The sequence below is a fragment of the Mauremys mutica genome, chromosome 3, assembly GCF_020497125.1.
Source record: "Mauremys mutica isolate MM-2020 ecotype Southern chromosome 3, ASM2049712v1, whole genome shotgun sequence".
Classification (NCBI taxonomy): domain Eukaryota; kingdom Metazoa; phylum Chordata; order Testudines; family Geoemydidae; genus Mauremys; species Mauremys mutica.
In genome coordinates this window covers 185,533,889-185,553,183 of record NC_059074.1, presented here as the reverse complement: position 1 = coordinate 185,553,183, position 19,295 = coordinate 185,533,889, and the positions used below count along the sequence as shown (strand labels likewise).

The following is a 19,295-nucleotide window of genomic DNA, read 5'->3' as shown; positions in this document are numbered from 1 at the left end:
AGAGAAGACTAAAGTGCATATGATAGAGGTCTACAATGTCATGACTTGTGTGGAGAAGGTAAGTATTATTTACTGCTCATAACACAAGAATTAGGGGTCACCATATGAAATTAATAGGCAGCAGGTTTAAAACAAATGGAAGTATTTTTTCACACTATGCACAGTCAACCTGTGGAACTCCTTTCCAGAGGATGTTGTGAAGGTCAAGACTATAACAGGGTTAAAAAAAAGAACTGGGTAAGTTCATGGAGGATAGGTCCATGAATGACTATTAGCCAGGATGGGCAGGGCTGGTATCCCTAGCCTCTCTTTGTCAGAAGCTGGGAATGGGCGACTGGATGGATCACTTGATGATTACCTGTTCTGTTCATTCCCCTGGTGCACCTGTCATTGGCCACTGTCGGAAGACAGGATACTGGGCTCGATGAACCTTTGGTCTGACCCACTATGGCTGTTCTTATGTTTTTATTAAGGAATGATCACTAGTTCCTGCAATTTGAGTTACAATTTCTCCTGTGAGGGCAAGGAACCTGTTTTGATGGTGTATTCTCAGAGATTAATGGAACCTGAGCATTTCCAGAGGACTCTGAGTACACTGTTTTCTTAATAGACCGCTTTGTTATAGTCCTACTAAGTTACTGAATCTTTCATCCTCAGCTATCAATAGTGTGGCCCCAAGCATAATCTTCCCCAGCTTCATCCTTACCAGTCATACTGGTTTACAGAGACTGGTTAAAGATTAGGTACAAGGTTGGAGTGTTTGTAGCGCAAGTCTCATGTTTGACTGCATCAAAAGTAATGGGTTTTTTGTCTGTTTAAATTCTTACACTGTTGCATTGTGGAAGAAAAGGAGTGGTTTTTTCCTCCATCACAGCACCCACAAAGTCTCAATCAGCAGATTTATTTTGGGTGGTGGGAGGCTTGATTCATCCAGGCCATCTCAGTATTTGATGAAAGCTTTACATTTTAAAACTTACAATTTGTGATAGACAAGAAGACATTGTGCAACAGTTCAGGGATAGAAGGCTGTGGAGAAATTATGGGTGAGGAGAACAAGATATATTAGAAAGAACTTCCTTAAGAAGTGGGTTTTAAGGAGAAATATTGAGGAAGCACACACAGCATGGATTTGATTTAAATCAAATATATTTAAATCATGATTTAAATCACTAGTCAGGAAGTCTCAATTTCTACATAAGAGAGCATTCTTGTTGGTTGTTATAACCTTAATACATATTCTTCACAACTCAGAGATAGATGCAAGTTTCACTTTTAGAAGGTACACACCATACATCTTTAAAGTGATTTATTTTTGAAACTTTTCAGATTAGTTTTACAGCTACATCAGAAAATGGTTATTTTGGTTATTTCATTTCCAAAGGTAATTAAAGCAGATATTTATGAAGTCATTGGGAGGTGAACTATCTCCAATTCAACAGGTTAATCATTTATATTTTGAGGATTTTCTTGCCATGCTGTATTAGGAGGGGAGAATATCAGCAGTCACACATTTAAATTGTTTTATTTAACTAAAACAACATTATGTATTCTGGATTTTTTTCTTGAACAGCAAACATATAATTTTTTAACAAAACAAGCATATGAATTTTTGAATTTAAACATTCAAGTTTTTTTTAAATCAGGTTTGTTTTTGTTAAAATTGTTTTTAACTAAAATGGTTAACTGAAATATTTTTTAAAAAAAATTTAAATCGACTATGATAGCCAGGTCAACATGAGAAATTTAAAATATTGGCTTCTGCTGCTAGCTCAGTCATCTTCACGTTCATTTTCCTGTTTGTTCATAATCTGGAAAAGAAAAACCAAGTTTTCCTGCTTTTTCAGGTCCCAAACGATTTCTCAATTTGGAATGAATTAGTCCAAAGGAAGAAAATATTCTTTCTACACCGGCAGAAGAAGCTACTGCTGTTCAAAGTGAGATTATCACTTCAGCAGTCTCTGAATCCAAGTGCTTAAGTGACTTCCACCAGTTCACTGTTGTGACTTTCTTTAAAACATCATCAGGAAACATATATTTCTTGAATAGTTCACCCTTTGAGCTGAAATTTATTATAGTGGGCATTATGGAGGGATGATTGCTGGATGTCCATATCATAGCCAACTCCTCCTCTTCAGCTGTTAAGGTCTGACCCTGATACCAAGTATTGACCATCTTTGCAAGAAAATGAGCTATAGATAGTGCTTGTCCCATTCTTTTTTTAATGGTTGTGTTGGTGTCCCTAGACCTAAGTAAACCAAAGTTGTGACTTTGGGCCTGAGTGAACCAAAGTTCTTCCATGCTGTGAACTTTAACCAGCCTAAGATGCTAATAAACAGCAAGCAAAATGTGTAACTGTCAGCTTTCTTAGCTTGCAGCTGTAGGACAGCTTAAAACAGCAAAAAGCGGCAGTAAGACGGGGGGGGGGAGAAGGGGGAGGAAAATCTGCATGCGTCTGTGCTGTGAAGGCCATAGATAAATATGCAAATGAGAACAGTTCTAACAAGCTACATTATAGTGTTAAGTGTAACTGTTGCAAGGGGGAGGGAAAAAGGGGGAAAAACAAGGGGGGTATAAATGCTGGGACCCCGCCTGCGTGCGGATGTGCAGGATTTGAGAATGCTTTTTCTCCCTGGCACCTTTTTTTGAGCTCAAATAAACTTGGTTTGCTTCTCCACCCTGGTGTGTTAATTAGTGCAACGCACACTGGGCAACGAACCCCCACTGTTGCTCCTCCTCGGGCCCTTTGGGCCGGCAACAGTTGTAATTTAACTCTGTCATTGCCTCTTTTTAAGATCTTTTAAAGATCTCACTCAGTACCTTCCGAATTTCAACAGCGTCAGCAATAAAATAGCCATTTCCCTGCATTTTGTTCAAGGCTACAGAAATAGGCTGCAGGGTACTCCGCATGTGTTCAACATTTCTCTTTAGCACAATGTTGAGAATTTTGGCTGAGACAGTGCCATCTATTTTTTCATGATTTTGTTCACAAACTGTCATCAGATTAGGCCAGTTCTTGATGTAGTGCTCAAAACAGTCCACTACTGAGTTCCATCACACATCTTGTGAGAGAGTTAGCTTGGTTCCTTTCACTTTTTTCAGAGCAGCTGCTGCAAAGTGTTTGTTACGGAAGTATTTTGCAATTTCAACAACATTCGCCTTTATTTCTGGAATGCTGAAGTCTTTGGCTAAGAGGTGAATCAAATGAGTACTGCAATCATATATTATTAGCTTGGGGACTCTCTTCTAATTAATTTCTTCTCATTTTGGATACATTTGCAGCATTGTCTGTGACCAAGCTGCATACTAGACATTTGATTTTTTTTTCACAGTTTGTTATAGCTTTTACTGCTGCTTCTTGTAAGTATTCTGCTGTGTGTGCATTTCCTGATATATCAGTTGTTTCTGTAAGACAGATATTCCTTTCTTCTGTTGTCACACAAGCACATAGAATGGGATCATTGTGGACATTGCTCCACCATCAAGACTCAGGTTAACAATTTTACCCTCCAGACCTTTTGCACACTGCTCAATTTCTCTTTCATACACTTTATCCAGCAGTTTACCTGTGACATCTGCTCTGTTGGGTGGATTGTATCCTGGTTTTAATGACTCAACCATGTTAATGAAGTGTGGGTTCTCAATCATACGGAAAGGAGAGTTTGTTGCATAAACAAACAGGGCAATTTTTTCATCACTTACCTCTTTCTGTAATCTGCTGGTTCTTTTCACAAACTTATCTGTGGTTGTTTCTGGATGATGGAATTTTTTTTTCTTTTTGCTACAGGTGATATACTGTGGCTATGTGACATACATGGTGTGACTGAAACACTATTATTGGCAGATCACTCTGAAACTATCGAAAACAATGGTGATCTTGAAGGTGGATAGTCTTCAGAATCGTGTATGTTGAGTATGGATTCTCCTAAACAGAATAAGTCAATGCAGTTATTTAATTATTACCACCATACTGCTCATTTAGTGTTACTCATTGCATTCACTGACACTCAGTACTACTCTAAAGGTGAAATTGTAAAAGGAAGATCTGCCTATTTCAGCTATTTATTTTTTATCACAACTGCATCTAAAATGATAGTACCAGAGAGTAATGACTATATTTCTTGCTCAAACATGAGAATTGAAGAATAGTCCCGAGGGAAGACAGGGAGTCCTTAAGAAATAAGTATGAAATAAAAAAGTTTACCAACCTGAAGATCCTGGATGTTCTGACATATTCCTTTTATCATCTTCAACGCAACTTCCTCCTGAGAAGGAACACTTCTCATTATGTTGTTTCGTTCAGGCAACCAAGGCTTGCATTTCTTTGTCGCACTGTTTGCGTTTTTCACACATGCCTGTCTTACCCATAGGTAGAGGAACTTCATTAAAATATCCCCAAACTGGGTCTCTTTTATGGCCTGCTGCCATTATAGGTTTTCCCTTCTAGTGAGAGAATGGTATGGTAGATCTCAAATCAATGAAGGTTACACTCAGAAAGACTTCTGCAATACGCTGCTCAAACAGTTTCACTTTTGTTTCTGCTGCCTGTCCCTCCCTTCTCCATTTATCTCCAGACTTCTTGTCCAGATCTATTCCGCCCCCAACAACCTTCTATTTGAACTTTTTGAAACTTTGTACTTTTAGAGAGAGGTAAGGGATTGACTATGTGCATACAAATTTGCAGAGGGACAATAGGTTGAGGTCTGTTATTTCTCACCTCTATCATTTATTTATTTAAAAACATTTTTGCTGTTAACAAGCATGTTATCTGTAGAGACACAAATCCACAGTTTGAGAATTGCAAAACTAGGCATCTCTGATGGTATCGTCTAGACTGAGCATTGAGTCCTGTTGGGTAGATAGAAAGATTAACCTAAATAATCTATACAGAAACCCATGGAACCCCATAAGATTGGGTCCCTATTCCATGAACTACTGGAACTCATTTACAAAAGTTTTCTTAAGCATTACATGAATATATTGTCCCATACTATAGAATTAGAATTTATAATCCCTATTCCATGATGAGATATCTTTGAGCTATAATGTATCTTAATTAAAACTGTCTTTAGATAGTTTTTTTCTTTGAAAGCATTTAATCAAAAATATTCGATTTCAATTAAAAAATCATTGATTTTTATCCTCCCTGAATATACAGATATCATATTCCAGATAAGTAGAAGGAATGCTGTTCCAAGCATATGGTGTAAAGCAGAGTGAACGAAACTGCGTGAGAGCAATTAGCAGACCTACCTGAGAGGGAAGAAGGTATAAAAAAAGACAGGGAGAAAAGGTGTTGCATAGTGGTGTGTGTTTGTGTATTTGTTTTTTTTTTGTTTTGTTTTTTTTTAAATGTCAAGATCCTGAGCAAAACAAGATGTGGAGAAGGGGTGGGTGGAAAAGGATTATTGAGAGTTGAAGGTAGGAGAGTTCACTCAGGAAATGGCAGCATGACAAGTAAATGAGGTAGGAGAAGCTTGGAAGAGAAGAAACTAAAGTTGAGAAAAGAGAATAGATTTAAAGAGGAAGATGTCTGTATAGACTGGATTTCAGTGAGCAGCAGGAGAGGCAAAGTTGTAGATTAGAGATACAGTCACAGCAGTGTGAGCAAGGAGGAAAGGAGTGGGCTAGTTAGTTTAGGGTAAAATGTAAAGACCATAGTATTGACAAAAGCATCAAGAACAAGAAGGGAAGGAGGTAGCTAAGATTAGCAGAGAGTGTCTGATGGATTGGAGATCAGTCTCTACGCAAAAAAATAAATGGACATAAATCAGACATCAAGAATTATAACATTCAAACCCAGTCAGAGAACACTTCAACCTCCCTGGACACTCAATAACAGTGGCAATTCTTCAACAGAAGAACTTCAAAAACAGACCCCAGTGAGAAACTGCAGAACTGGAATTAATTTGCAAACTGGACACCATCAAATTAGGTCTGAATAAAGACTGGGAGTGGATGGGTTCACTACAAGAACTAAAAATACCTAATTTCCCCATGCTAATTTCCTCTACTGATACTCACACCTACGCACTGGGATTAAAGTAAGAGGAATAAAGAGAACTATGTGTCAACGTCTAAGGAAGATAAAGAGTTGTGGAAGTAAGTTATGGATATTTGTGTGAAGAGTTGAAAGAAGAGCTGGATGATACCTTGAAGAAGGCAAAGGGGTCGGAAGACTTGGGAGCTCCTGACACACTCATTAAATTTGTTGATGGAGAATGGGGGGAGCAGAAGAGCAGAAGGCAGATGACAGGCTACTATGAGGGGGAAAGGAGTCCAGGAGAACTGGCTGTATTTTAAAGAAGCCTTATTGAGGGCGCAGGAACAAACCATCCCGATGTGCAGAAAGAATAGTAAATATGGAAGGCAACCAGCTTGGCTTAATAGTGAAATCTTTGGTGAGCTTAAACTGAAACAGGAAACTTACAAGAAGTGGAAATTTGGACAGATTACTAGGGAGGAGTATAAAAATATTGCTCGAGCATGCAGGAAGGCCAAGGTATAATTGGGAGTGCAGCTAGCAAGGGATGTGAAGGGTAACAAGAAGGGTTTCTACAGGTATGTTAGCAAGAAGGAGGTCAGGGAAAGTGTGGGATCCTTACTGAATGGGGGTGGTAACCTAGTGTCACATGATGTGGAAAAAGCTGAGGTACTCAATGCTTTTTTTTGCCTCGGTCTTCACAGACAAGGTGAGCTCCCAGACTGCTGCACTGGACAACACAGTATGGAGAGGAGGTGAGCAGCCCTCAAGTGGTGAAACAACAGGTTAAGGACTATTTAGAAAAGCTGGACATGCACAAGTCCATGGGTCCAGATCTAATACATCCAAGGGTGCTGAGGGAGTTGTCTGATGTGATTGCAGAGCCATTGGCCATTATCTTTGAAAATTCTTGGTGATTGGGTGAGGTCCTGGATGATCGGAAAAAGGCAAATATAGTGCCCATATTTAAAAAAGGGAAGAAAGAGAACCTGGGGCACTACAGACCGGTCAGCCTCACTTCAGTCTCTGGCAAAATCATGGAGCAGGTCCTCAAGGAATCCATTTTGAAGCACTTAGAGGAGAGGAAGGTGATCAGGAACAGTCAACATGGATTCACCAAGGACAAGTCATACCTGACCAACCTGATTGCCTTCTGTGATGAGATAACTGGCTCTGTGGATATGTGGAAAGCAGTGGATGTGATATATCTTGACTTTAGCAAAGCTTTTGATATGGTCTCCCACAGTATTCTTGTCAGAAAGTTAAAGTAGTATGGATTGGATGAATGGACTAAAAGGTAGGTAGAAAGCTGGCTAGATTGTCCGGGTCAACGGGTAGTGATCAACAGACGGCTTGATGTCTAGTTGGCAGCCGGTATCATTCGGAGTGCCCCAGAGGTCAGTCCTGGGGACGGTTTTGTTCAACATCTTTATTAATGGCCTGGATGATGGGATGACTTGCACCTTCAGCAAGTTTGTGGATGACACTGAGCTGTGGGGAGAGGTAGATATGCTGGAGGGTAGGGATAGAGTCCAGAGTGACCTAGAGAACTTGGAGGATTGGGCCAAAAGAAATCTGATGAGGTTCAACAAGGACAAGTGCAGAGTCCTGCACGTAGGAAGGAAGAATCCCATGCACTGCTACAGGCTGAGGACCGACTGGCTAAGCAGCAGTTCTGCAGAAAGGACATGGGGATTACAGTGGTTGAGAAGCTGGATATGAGTCAACAGTGTGCCCTTGTTGCCAAGAAGGCTAGCGGCATATTGGGCTGCATTAATAGAAGCATTGCCAGCAATTGAGTGCCTGTATTCGACACTGGGGAGGCCACACCTGGAGTATTGCGTCCAGTTTTGGTCCCCCCCACTTCAGAAAGGATGTGGACAAATTGGAGAGAGTCCAGCGGAGGGCAACAAAAATGATTAGAGGGCTTGTGCACATGACTTACGAGGAGAGGGTGAGGGAACTGGGCTTATTTAGTCTGCAGGAGAGAAGAGTGTGGGAGGATTTGATAGCAGCCTTAAATTACTTGAAGGGGGGTTCCAAAGAGGATGGAGCTCAGCTGTTCTCAGTGATGGCAGATGACAGAAGAAGCAGCAATGGTCTCAAGTTGCAGTGGGGGAGGTCTAGGTTGGATATTAGGAAACACTATTTCACAAGGAGGGTGATGAAGCACTGGAATGGGTTACCTAGGGAGGTGGTGGAATCTCCATCCTTAGAGGTTTTTAAGGCTCGGGTTGACAAAGCCCTGACTGGGATGATTTAGTTGGTGTTGGTCCTGCTTTGAGCAGAGGATTGGACTAGATGACCTCTTGAGATCTCTTCCAACCCTAATATTCTATAATTCTATGACAGAAGAGAGATGTCATTTTTCATAGAGCATGTTGGCAGGTTTCACAGGATAGTATTACATTTCATGAACATATTATAATGGTGTGTATCAACCAAACAATGAGCTTAAAATGTTTCAGTAGAAACCTGAAGGAAAAAAACAGAATTTTCACTCTTTATCTTGTAAAATCAAGGGTAACTTGCAATTTAAAATCTACTTTTTTTTGGCTGCTCTATGTAGGGCCTTTGTTTCTGTGTGGTATAACATCAAGCATAGTTTGTACTTAACTTCAATATTTATTAGTATTATTTTTTTGGACAGGTAACATAACTCAGTGGTTTGAGCATTGGCCTGCTAAACCCAGGGTTGTGAGTTCAATCCTTGAGGGGACCACTTAGGGATCTGGGGCAAAAATTGGTCCTGCTAGTGAAGGCAGGGGGCTGGACTTGATGACCTTTCAAGGTCCCTTCCAGTTCTAGGAGATTGTTGTATTGTTGTATTTATATCCCAAAATACATACGTGGGCAGTACAACAGATTTAATGGTGCTTTTGGAGCTGCATCTTTTCCCTGACTTCTTACATTTTTTTAAACTTCATGTTCTTATTTTATATAGGTGGTTTTTTTTGCATTTAATTTTTTAGGTATTGTCTTAAAGGGAAAAGAGTGGTCAGGGAGAAACATAAATTTTATCAGTGTGCACTTCCTGGTTGCAGGGTATGTTTCTTGTAAGTACTGCACTAGTGCCTGCTTTAATTGTGCAGTTACATGAGCATTACTCCTGAGGAAATTCTGCACCAAAAAATAAAAACTTCTGTGCACAATATTTTAAAATTCTGCATATTTTATTTGTTAAAATAACACAATATAATCACACTGGTTTCCATTATTTTGATAATATATTCAGCCATATACTCAGTGTTACATCATAGGCAACTGAAGAGCAAGTGAGGGCTGGGGACTCAAACTCACAATTTATATTGGCTACTGACCATCTCCAGAAAGGTCAGTAACAAACAGTTCATAGAGCACATTTTGATAGGAAAATGTTTTTTCACTCCAAGAATTTAGAAAACTTCTAATCACTAAAGCACCATAAGCCCATACTGTACATTCTGCTCTGCCTGAGGGGACAGAGCCTGCGCCACCCTTACCTCCTCAAAACCACCCCAAAGTCCTGCCCCTCTACACCAAATGTGCTGCAATAGTGAGCGAGAGGGACAGAGTGTGTCTCCCTCACACCCATGATTGCCCAGCCCCCCTGCCTTGGTGGTGATTTACATCTCTAGTGGTTGGTCCAGGCGCCCAAAATGAGCTGCCTGCACTGCTGAGGAGGGGTGCGTGACTGCTCTTGCAGCTTCCCTTTGCTTCCCCGTCAGAAGTCATTTTTCTGCGGGGAAGCAAAGAAATCTGCGGGGGCCATGAATTCTGCGCATGCGCAGTGATACATAATTTTCCCAGGAGAAGAGCATGCATGTAATATAGCATTGATTAGTGGATATGGCATGGGACCAAGAGCTTGTGTTCCAAGAACTCCTGGGTTCTAATTCCATCTCTGGCACTGACTATGCAGCTTTAGTGCAGATATTCAGTACTTAACCTCTCTGAATCTGTTTCCCCATCTGCAAGATTGGAATAATAATACTTTGTTTTAGAAGTGTTGTGAAGATTCAGGTTTGTGGAACACTATGAGGATGTTAAGTGTTATATAAAAGCTAAATATTATTTTGTTTGTTCATTATTTGCAGGTATTCTTGTAGAGTTTGCACTAACTTTCAAGTTAAAGAAACTTGGAGCAGAAGTCTAATTTCAAGAGTCTGAGCTGTTATAATATCTGTATTTAAAATTGTTGCAGTTTGTACATTTTTATTATGTTTTGGCTGATGGCATTAAATAAGAGTGCAATTTTAGGTTTAGATCCAGGAAGCCGTAGTACACTTTGATGGAATGATAGGAACAGGAGACTCACAGCAAAAACTTATGGCTGCAAAAATTCTGCTAAAGATCATGAATAAGCCTAGAAATAATCAGATAGTAATAAAGATTAAAGGTGAATAGTAATGGCCCAAAGCTCCATTTTTGGAGATATGCATGCCGAAGTAGAAAACTTTAGATGACATGCAGAGATCTGTTAATCAGAAGAATTTATCCTGCATTCTGCCCTTCAAGTTTCAAAAATCTCTGTATGAATTTGGCTCTGTAAGGGGTTATCAAATCTTAATATTTGCCAAAATTTGTTGAGATGTAACCCATACATTGGTCTGTACTTAGTCACTTTTGTGATTACTATATCCACCTTGTGAATGACTAATCCAAAATGGTCACCCTAGTTATTTTTACAGAATATAATAACCATCACAGTACTGCAGTTATGATCAGTAAGAATCGGTTTATATTCCAATTTTGCCAGATACAATTGTTCTTGCTTAGATTTATAAGATTATATATGCATATTGGATTCTTAAAATAACTGAGTCTGAGTGGGTGGATAGGCCTGATTCTGTGTTGCCCTGCACCTTGTATAATGATTTTACACTATAGCAGAGTGAGTACAAAACATTCCAATTTTGATTTGAAAGTGTTTTTTGCTCTTAAATGGCTACAAAACATGATTTAAACATAGTTTTAAAATTTAAATTGCTTTTTAAAATTCATATATATTGCTGATTCTTTACTTTCTTCCCATTTTATAGTCTTAAATTGATAAATTTGTTGATTTTTTTCCTTGTGTCTTTTGTTTCCTAATCGGTCTTAGAATTTCAGATTTTGCATAGAGATATTTTCTACGGAGAAGTTTCATATTTAAAATGCTCAGCTATGCTGAACAAGATAAATCCAGGGCCTCATTAATATCCTTACTGTGAAGGAAACACAAACTCAAAATACGAAATTGATAGCCTGTGCTCTATTTACAACCACTTATCTTTCTTGACTCGTGGAAGCCCAACGTACAGGAAGCTGGAATGCTTCAGCCAAGCTATACCCTGACACCAAAGTTTGGAGTTTGAAATCAGTTGGACTTGTGCCTCTGATCAGTTAGATCAGGGGTAGGCAACCTATGGCATGGGTGCCGAAAGCGGCACGCGAGCTGATTTTCAGTGGCACTCACGCTGCCTGGATCCTGGCCACTGGTCCAGGGGGCTCTGTATTTTAATTTAGTTTTAAATGAAGCTTCTTAAACACTTTAAAAACCTTATTTACTTTACATACAACAATAGTTTAGTTATATATTATAGACTTACAGAAAGAGACCTAAAAATGTTAAAATGTATTACTGGCACGCAAAACCTTAAATCAGAGTGAATAAATGAAGACTCGGCACACCACTTCTGAAAGGTTGGCGACCCCTGCGTTAGATGCTTTTTAAAATGCCACTGTGAAATGGCTAAGTATAAGCTTTAGGAGCCTAATTTTAGGCTGATATTTTGTGTGTGTGTGTGTGTGTGTGGCTGCAGAGTTAACATGAATGTAGATAACTTGAGTTAACTCCTTTTGAGGTAATCTTGTTTGAATGAGAATGGCCACACTGCAAAATAACACTGGAACATCACACAGTGATTGGATTACTGCAGGAGTAATTGTGTTAGCACAACTTGTCAGCTACTAACTTAAGCTGTAGCCTCTACTCTCTGACAGGTCAGCCAATGCAAGCTAACAGCACCACCAGGGCTGTCCTTAGGCATACCAGGCTGTTTAGGGCACCTGAAAATTTGGGGCACCACTAAGGTGGTCTTAGTGTCCACCTTCCCGGTTCTTCCTGTTCCTGTTCTGACCCTTCCTGCAAGCTCCCACAGCTGGCTGCTGCAGCCTGGTGACTCTTACTCCGGAGGGGATCTAGTAACTTAAAAGTGGAAAAGCCTTACAGCCTGCTAGACCTATTAGCACAACATTGAAACTGTTAAAGAGCCTTTCAAGTGGTAATGAAGCCATTTAACAGGCATTTGCCAACCCCCAGGTATATACTGCCAGTTTCTGAATTTACTGACAAAAACAGTTGTGCATTACCATACTATTTACTCAGAACATCTTAGTCTACAGGACCTTAGTTTAAAAATTGCTTTAAAAATATTTCATTAGTGAGTTGGTGAAGATTATAAAATCACATCTCTAAAAAAATCCTTGCATAGATTTTTAGATGCACAATCATCTTTAGCCTTAAATGTTTGGATCTTCAGATGTATAGTTTTTAAAATAAATCCTTCAAAAGACCACCCTTATCTAAAATACACATTTTAATTTTAATTACTATAATTAAAAGAAAACTTGCTTCCAAAGTCTGCCTGCCCTTTCTGTCCATCCCTTTCTACCTTCAGCCACCCGCCATCCCCTGTTGAAGCGAGCCCTTAAAGGAACAACACCCCTTTCCTTCCAGTTAGCTGGACAAAGAGTTTCCCTTTCTTTACTTCTGACTATCTGAACTAGTTTTAAGAGAATCCTCCAGCAAAATCAGTACCTAGTAAGATATAAAATCCTTTGTTGTGCCTGAAATCTTTGGAAACATTTTTTTAAAGTTGGTGAAATTTCATAGACATGTCTATTGTTATGGAGATCACACAAAGTAAATTAGTGTTCCCATTTTTTAAAAGCAATGAACATTGTTATGAATACACTAAACACAGAACATCAGGGTTGGAAGGGACCTCAGGAGGTCATTTAGTACAACCCTCTGCTCAAAGCAGGACCAATCCCCAACTATTTTTTTTTTTTTTTGGCTGCAGATCCCTAAATGGTCCCTTCAAGGATTGAACTCAGAACTTTGGGTTTAGCAGGCCAATAATCAAACCACTGAGCTATCTCTCCTTCCTTCTGTGACTGATTAATTTAAAATAATGTTTAAGTGAGTTAACTATGTAGTAATCTGGAATGATTCCTTTATGAACATTTTAAGAATACATTTAAAATATAAAATCAGCTTAGAAATACTGATTAAGAAAATGTAAAACAGAGAAGAGCTGCATCATGTATTCCATAATATTTAATGTTTTATTAAGCAAGACAGCTGACTCACCCTTACTACAAAGTTTTTGCAAATAAATGTCTGACAAACTTCAGGCCATATTAAAAGACCTGTGACTGACATTTTTTATTCCCAAGTTTAATTAGGCTTTTAATTAGGTACCTTCTGCATGTCGGGTCTTCACCATCTGGTATACAGTGGAAAACATGCTTCATTTTCTTTAGAAAGAAATTGCAGAAGGGTGTTTTTCAAATGTCGTTTACTTCATTTGGGTTCAGGGGTTTGGCTGGAAGGGGGTTTGCAGGGGGGAGAGGGAAGAGAGGAGGGAGACAGTGGGGAGACTACCTGAAAGGGGGTTCCAAAGAGGATGGATCTAGACTGTTCTCAGTGGTAGAAGATGACAGAACAAGGAGTAATGGTCTCAAGTTGCAGAGGGGGAGGTTTAGGTTGGACATTAGGAAAAACTTTTTCACTAGTAGGGTGGTGAAGCACTGGAATGGGTTACCTAGGGAGGTGGTGGAATCTCCTTCCTTAGAGGTTTTTAAGGTCAGGCTTGACAAAGCCCTGGCTGGGATGATTTAGTTGGGAATTGGTCCTGCTTTGAGCAGGGGGTTGGACTAGATGACCTCCTGAGGTCCCTTCCAACCCTGATATTCTATGAGAGGGCAGGACCTGGGCAGAGTGGGGCGGGGCCTGGGGCGGAACAGAAATGGAGTATGGGTGGGGCCACAGGGAGAAGAGGTGGGCTGGAGAGCTTCACCAACAGCAGTAAGAGTGGGTTGGCTCCTGCACATCTAGCGCATACTGCAGTCTCCTTAGGCAGGGGCCATATTCACAGAGCCGAATGCACCAGTGTCGTGCATTCTGCGTGAGGGAGAGGGTATGGGGGTCTCTGCGGGGAACTGTGACTCTGCTGCTGTGAGGTGGGCTGGGCATCTCAGTATCCTTTGCTGCCTCATCCCTCCCCTCCTTGGGCTGCGAGCCTGGGCTGCTGTCGGGCATAGGGGCACCAGTTTAATAATACTGCGTAGGGAGCCACAAATCCTAAGGAAGGTCCTGAGCACCACTGTGCTTGAGTTAAAGATTTTTGTGTGTGGACAGGAATGAAATTAGGGGTAACACTTGAGTAAATTATGCTGTGAAGACAAACCCTAAAAATAATTCATAGCAATTTTGTTAATGTTTTGAAAGACTAAACTTTTAGTTGTTGACCCTGAAGCAGTTGGGTTTTCAAGTGACAAAAGTTTTATGCCACTGACAGGAAAAGTTTTTATTAAAAATTCAATTTTAGCACATTCTTAGCTTTAACCATAGGAATAATCTTGGTGAACTCAATAAAATCAATGGTGAACTCATGTGAGCAAAGTTGTATTCCCACTTAAGTGTTTACAAAATTAGGTCCTTAATTTTCAATATTTTGTTTTTTGGCATAGCAGTCTTGTAAAATTCAAAGATATCCTACCAGTAGTGACATTAAAATATATCATATTTTAGCTTATTATAAATTCTGACTAGAGGATCATACGCTTTGTTGCTTCATGGCACACACCAAGGGCTTCTTGCATCCCTCAGTTCCTCCCCACATGCTCCCTCTTCCCCGTCCTCCTTTCACCACATATCAGGGGCTCTGTGTTTCTCTGTGATGGCCCCATACCATTATCTTCTGTTCTCCCCTTCCCCCCATGGTAAGGGCTCTGTGTGCTCCACATTACCTCCATATCAGGGGCACTGTGTGCTTCCCATTTCCACCCTTCCAGCATGCCAGGGGATCAGTGTGGCCTCCATTCCTCACTTCCCCCCAGTGTCAGGCTCTGTGCCTCCCCATTTTCCCCTCCCCCATGTCAGGAACTCTGTGTGCCTTCTCATTTATCTCCATCACATGCCAGTGCTCTTTGTCCACCCCATTTGCCCTTGTGACTGCTCCTGTCAAGATGTATGCAATGTTATTGTAGCCCTGTTGGTCTCATGATATTAGAGAGACAAGGTGGGTGAGATCGTATCTTTTATTGGGCCAAATTCTGTTGGTGAGAGAGACGAGCTCTTCTTTAGGTTTGGGAAATATACTCAGAGCATGACTACACTTGCAGATGTAGAGCGCTGTGTGTTAAATCCACCTTCGGAGAGCGCAATAGGGAAAGCGCTGCAGTCTGTCCACACTGACAGCTGCTTGCCCACTGGCATGGCCACATTTGTGGCACTTGCAGCGGCATTGGGAGTGGTGCATTATGGACAGCTATCCCAGCATGCAAGTGACTGCAGTGTGCTTTTCAAATGGGGGAGGTGGGGTGGAGTGTGACAGGGAGTGTGTTGTGTGTATGTGGGGGGGAGAGAGAGTGGGTTTTTGGGGGATGAGAGCATGTCAGCATGCTGTCTTGTAAGTTCAGACAGCAGCAGACCCCCTTTTCCTCCCCCGCCCCCAACATTCCACACTAATCTGTCTCGGAGCACACTTATCTGTCTCAGAGCAGAAAAGCAGCCGGCTGTCAGAAACGGAGCTTTCAAACGGCATATCCGCATTCCTACAGCAAGCTCAAAACAATGAGAAGAGTGGCCACTTGACTTAAGGGGATTATGGGACGTTTCCGGAGGCTGATCAGAGCGCAGTAATGCAACACCTCGTCCACACTGGCGCTGTGGTGCGCCAGCGGGGCGCAGCAAACGTTATTCCACTCGCCAAGGTGGAGTACCAGCAGCGCTGTAGCCGCGGAGTCAGAGTACTGTATGTGCCTTGCCAGTGTGGACGGGGAGTGAGCTAGTGCACCTGGGGCTGTTTTAATGCGCTGTTACTTGCAAGTGTAGCCAAGCCCTCAGTGTCAAAACTAAATGCAAAGTGGAACAGATTGTTTAGATACTTTAGAAAGTAGTTAACACATATTTCACGGGACCATTCAAAGTGAAGTGACCTGTTAACACCTCCACAATCATCGGAGGGAAGAAGAAAAAAAAAAAGGCTTAGTGGTGGGGGCTTCAGTGGATTACAGATAATTGTAATAAACCATAAATCATTGGTTTTGAGGTGCGTTTGTCCAGTAATTCTTCCTCAGGGTGGCCTATGAAGAGATTGGGATGTTGGGGCGCCATCCTAGTACCCCTGGCTGTTCTCATGGTTTGGACAAAGTGTTTGTTTTGTTGCTGAATGTAATATTGTTAGAGGTGAGGATGAAATGGATGAGTTCAGCAGTGTCTTTGGGATGGATTTCTGAGTGTTGTCCATTATCTTGTGGATGTTTAAGGCAGGCAACGATGATGTCATTGTGAGGGATATTGGTGTACAGAGAGGTGACGTACAAGGTGGCAAGCTTTGTGTTCTGAGGGAGGTTGTTAATATTGTGGAGTTTCTGAAGGAAGTCGTTTGTATTCTGGAGAAAGCCGGCCCTTTGTGTGGTGAGTGGTTTGAGGATGGTTTCGTTGGGGCCTGATATTCCTTCAGTAAGAGTGCATTGGCCAGATATGATGGGTCTGCCTGGGTTCCCTTGTTTGTGTATCTTGGGAAACGTCTGTAGAGAGTTACACACTTTGTTACTTTTGTAGGCTGAGTTCATTGCACATGCTAGGGGCTCCTTGTGTCCCTTCATTTCCATCCCACAATTTGTAATTTATTAAATTCTTTCTTTTCTTTCTGTCTGGGAGATAAGTAATTCAGGATGTCAACATTTTAAACTCTATTTGGACAATGGGCAAAACTGAGAGGGGAAGGGGGTGTTATCAATGGTTCTTTGATTTGTAGATAATCACAGGCCTAATTAAAGCTAATGGGTGTGTAACCAGATGCCTGGGTCTCTATATCTCCTATTTTCCCCCTTCCAGTTCTCACCAAAAAATAAAGATAAATAAGTCTAAAAGCATTTGTGTGCTTCAGAATACACTGTTAATATTTTCCAGTTGGAATATTTTATCAGCTTAGATAACACAAGATCCTTAGTTTTTGTAAATTGACTTCAGTGGAGTTATGACAATTTATATCAGCTGAGGATCTGTTCTTATAATCTTTAGCAGCAGAGTACTGTAAATTAATATACAGTAGAACCCCATTTATTTGAGCCTCCATTATCCGGCTCTCTGTATTAACCAGATCGTGGCTTGGGGTCAGCCCCAGTAGTCACAGTAATTAGTAATTGTACTGGATGTTTCAGATGATTGGATTTGTCAGTCATTTTCTATTTCTACTTGTATAGAGAAAGATCTAAAAAATATGAATCTTTCAGTGTAATACTTGTTGGTAATTAATTTTATTTTTCTTTTTTCTTGCAGCAACCCTAAATCCACTAGTCAGAGAGTAAATAAGAAAGTCAACAATGATGCGTCACTTAGGATTCAAAATTTGTCTATTTTGGTGAGACAAATAAAATCTTATTATCAGGTAATTTTTCCTCTTTGCTGCCTTTTATGTTCTTACTACATTTTCAGAGATGAGTCCAACAAAAGCAAGATGAACAATTAAAACCACAACTGTATGAGTTTATTTTTTTCAATGTATCTTTTGGTCAACATTTACCACTCTTCAGTGTACACCTGGTTCTGGTGATCATATTCCAAAGTAGGAAGGGGATATGAAAACAACTAACATTTGAATGATTGATCTGTCCATATAGCTACTCACTGTTCAGAGTTGCTCTCGTATTAAATCATTTAATGTCAGTTAGCAGCCTCTGAATCCACATACCTTTTGTGGAAATAAGGGATAAGTATATCACATATGAAATCAATGTCTGCCAATTGCCCCTCCCCCCGGTTTATAACGACTTTCATTAAATTTTTATTACTGTTGTAGGAGCTACTTAATTTTTTTGTTTGATTTTTGTTTGTTTTTATCATCTGGTTGTGTTTCCCTTGTTTATCAAGTACTTGATAAACCCAGTGATGAGCTACTTCCTACAGCTATAGCTTAGCTATTTTATTTTAATGTGATAGAAGGCATAGTATTGTGTGGGCAGACTGTGTCCCCCCACATAGCCCTGCTGAAGTCATTGTGGTTCTGTAGGATATGGGAGTCTGCCTATAATCTATACAATGCACAATACAGGATTGGGGATTTAGTGAGGCACTATTTTACTGTTCATTGATTTTAATAATAACATTTTGTTCCTGGATCGTTTGTATCATCTTGGGCTACCATGTTAAATAATCTGTCAGTCGAATGTTGAAATCAATTGAATATTAAGCTGTGTCATGTATGATTTTTGTAAGTATGTGCCTGCCTGATGATGCTGACATGTTTGGCAACTGTAAAATGATCATTATAGTGAAGGTAAAGTTCTTTGAGTCCTCGCACTTGTCCATTACATTGTAGGTGTGTGCATATCTCATGCGTGAACATTGGAGGGTTTTCCTTACTGATATCTGTAGGGAAGCTGCCCCTCCTTCAATTCCTTCTTACCCTCTGTGGTCCGTAGTTGGAGCCTCTGGGTTCACAGTTTGTTCCTTGAGAGATAAGTTGTGGGTACTTTATCTTACCTTTCCTAGTGGTTTGCTGGCTGAGATAACCATGGTATTCCAAGCTCTGTTGGTTTCCCACCAGGTAGTCTCTGCTTCTGTCAGTAATCAAGAACCACCATGCATGTGCTGCATCTGAATCTTCAAGAGCTCCACTTCAGAGTGTGGTTCATCAGTGGTTAGATGCAGAGGAGGTGCATTACTCAGTGGTAGTTCAGGATGTTCTTAATAGCAGGAAGCCTTCTACAAGGGCTACTTACCTGAGTAAATGGAATGTTTGTCTTTCTGGGCAGCTTCCTGGAAACTGTCAACTTCGCACACACGTAGCCTCAACTGTATCCATTAATCCCATCATAACCACATTCTTTAAGATTATATAGATTATTCCCTCTTGTTTGTGACCCGGTGCCGACTTGGGACTTAAATTTAGTATTGTCTGCTCTTATGAGTCCCCCATTCAAGCCCTTAGCATCTTGTTCATTTCTGCATCTCTCAGCCATCACCTCAGCCAGCAGAGTGGGAGAACTGCAGACACTTGTCACAGATCTGCAGTACTGTTTTTTATAAGGACAAAGTCCAACGCAGACCTCATCTGAA

The 19,295-nt window shown here is 40.6% G+C and overlaps 1 protein-coding gene across 6 annotated transcripts in view; it reads left to right on the top strand.

Annotated features, from left to right (window-relative positions):
* CCDC88A (coiled-coil domain containing 88A) overlaps nucleotides 1-19,295 on the top strand; it is a 368,487-nt gene that overhangs the window by 63,917 nt on the left and 285,275 nt on the right. For all 6 annotated transcript variants that reach the window (XM_045009683.1, XM_045009682.1, XM_045009681.1 and 3 more), the window contains one exon: nucleotides 17,517-17,625. In XM_045009683.1, coding sequence (XP_044865618.1) covers nucleotides 17,517-17,625 — 109 coding nt within the window. The remainder of the gene's footprint in view (nucleotides 1-17,516; nucleotides 17,626-19,295) is intronic.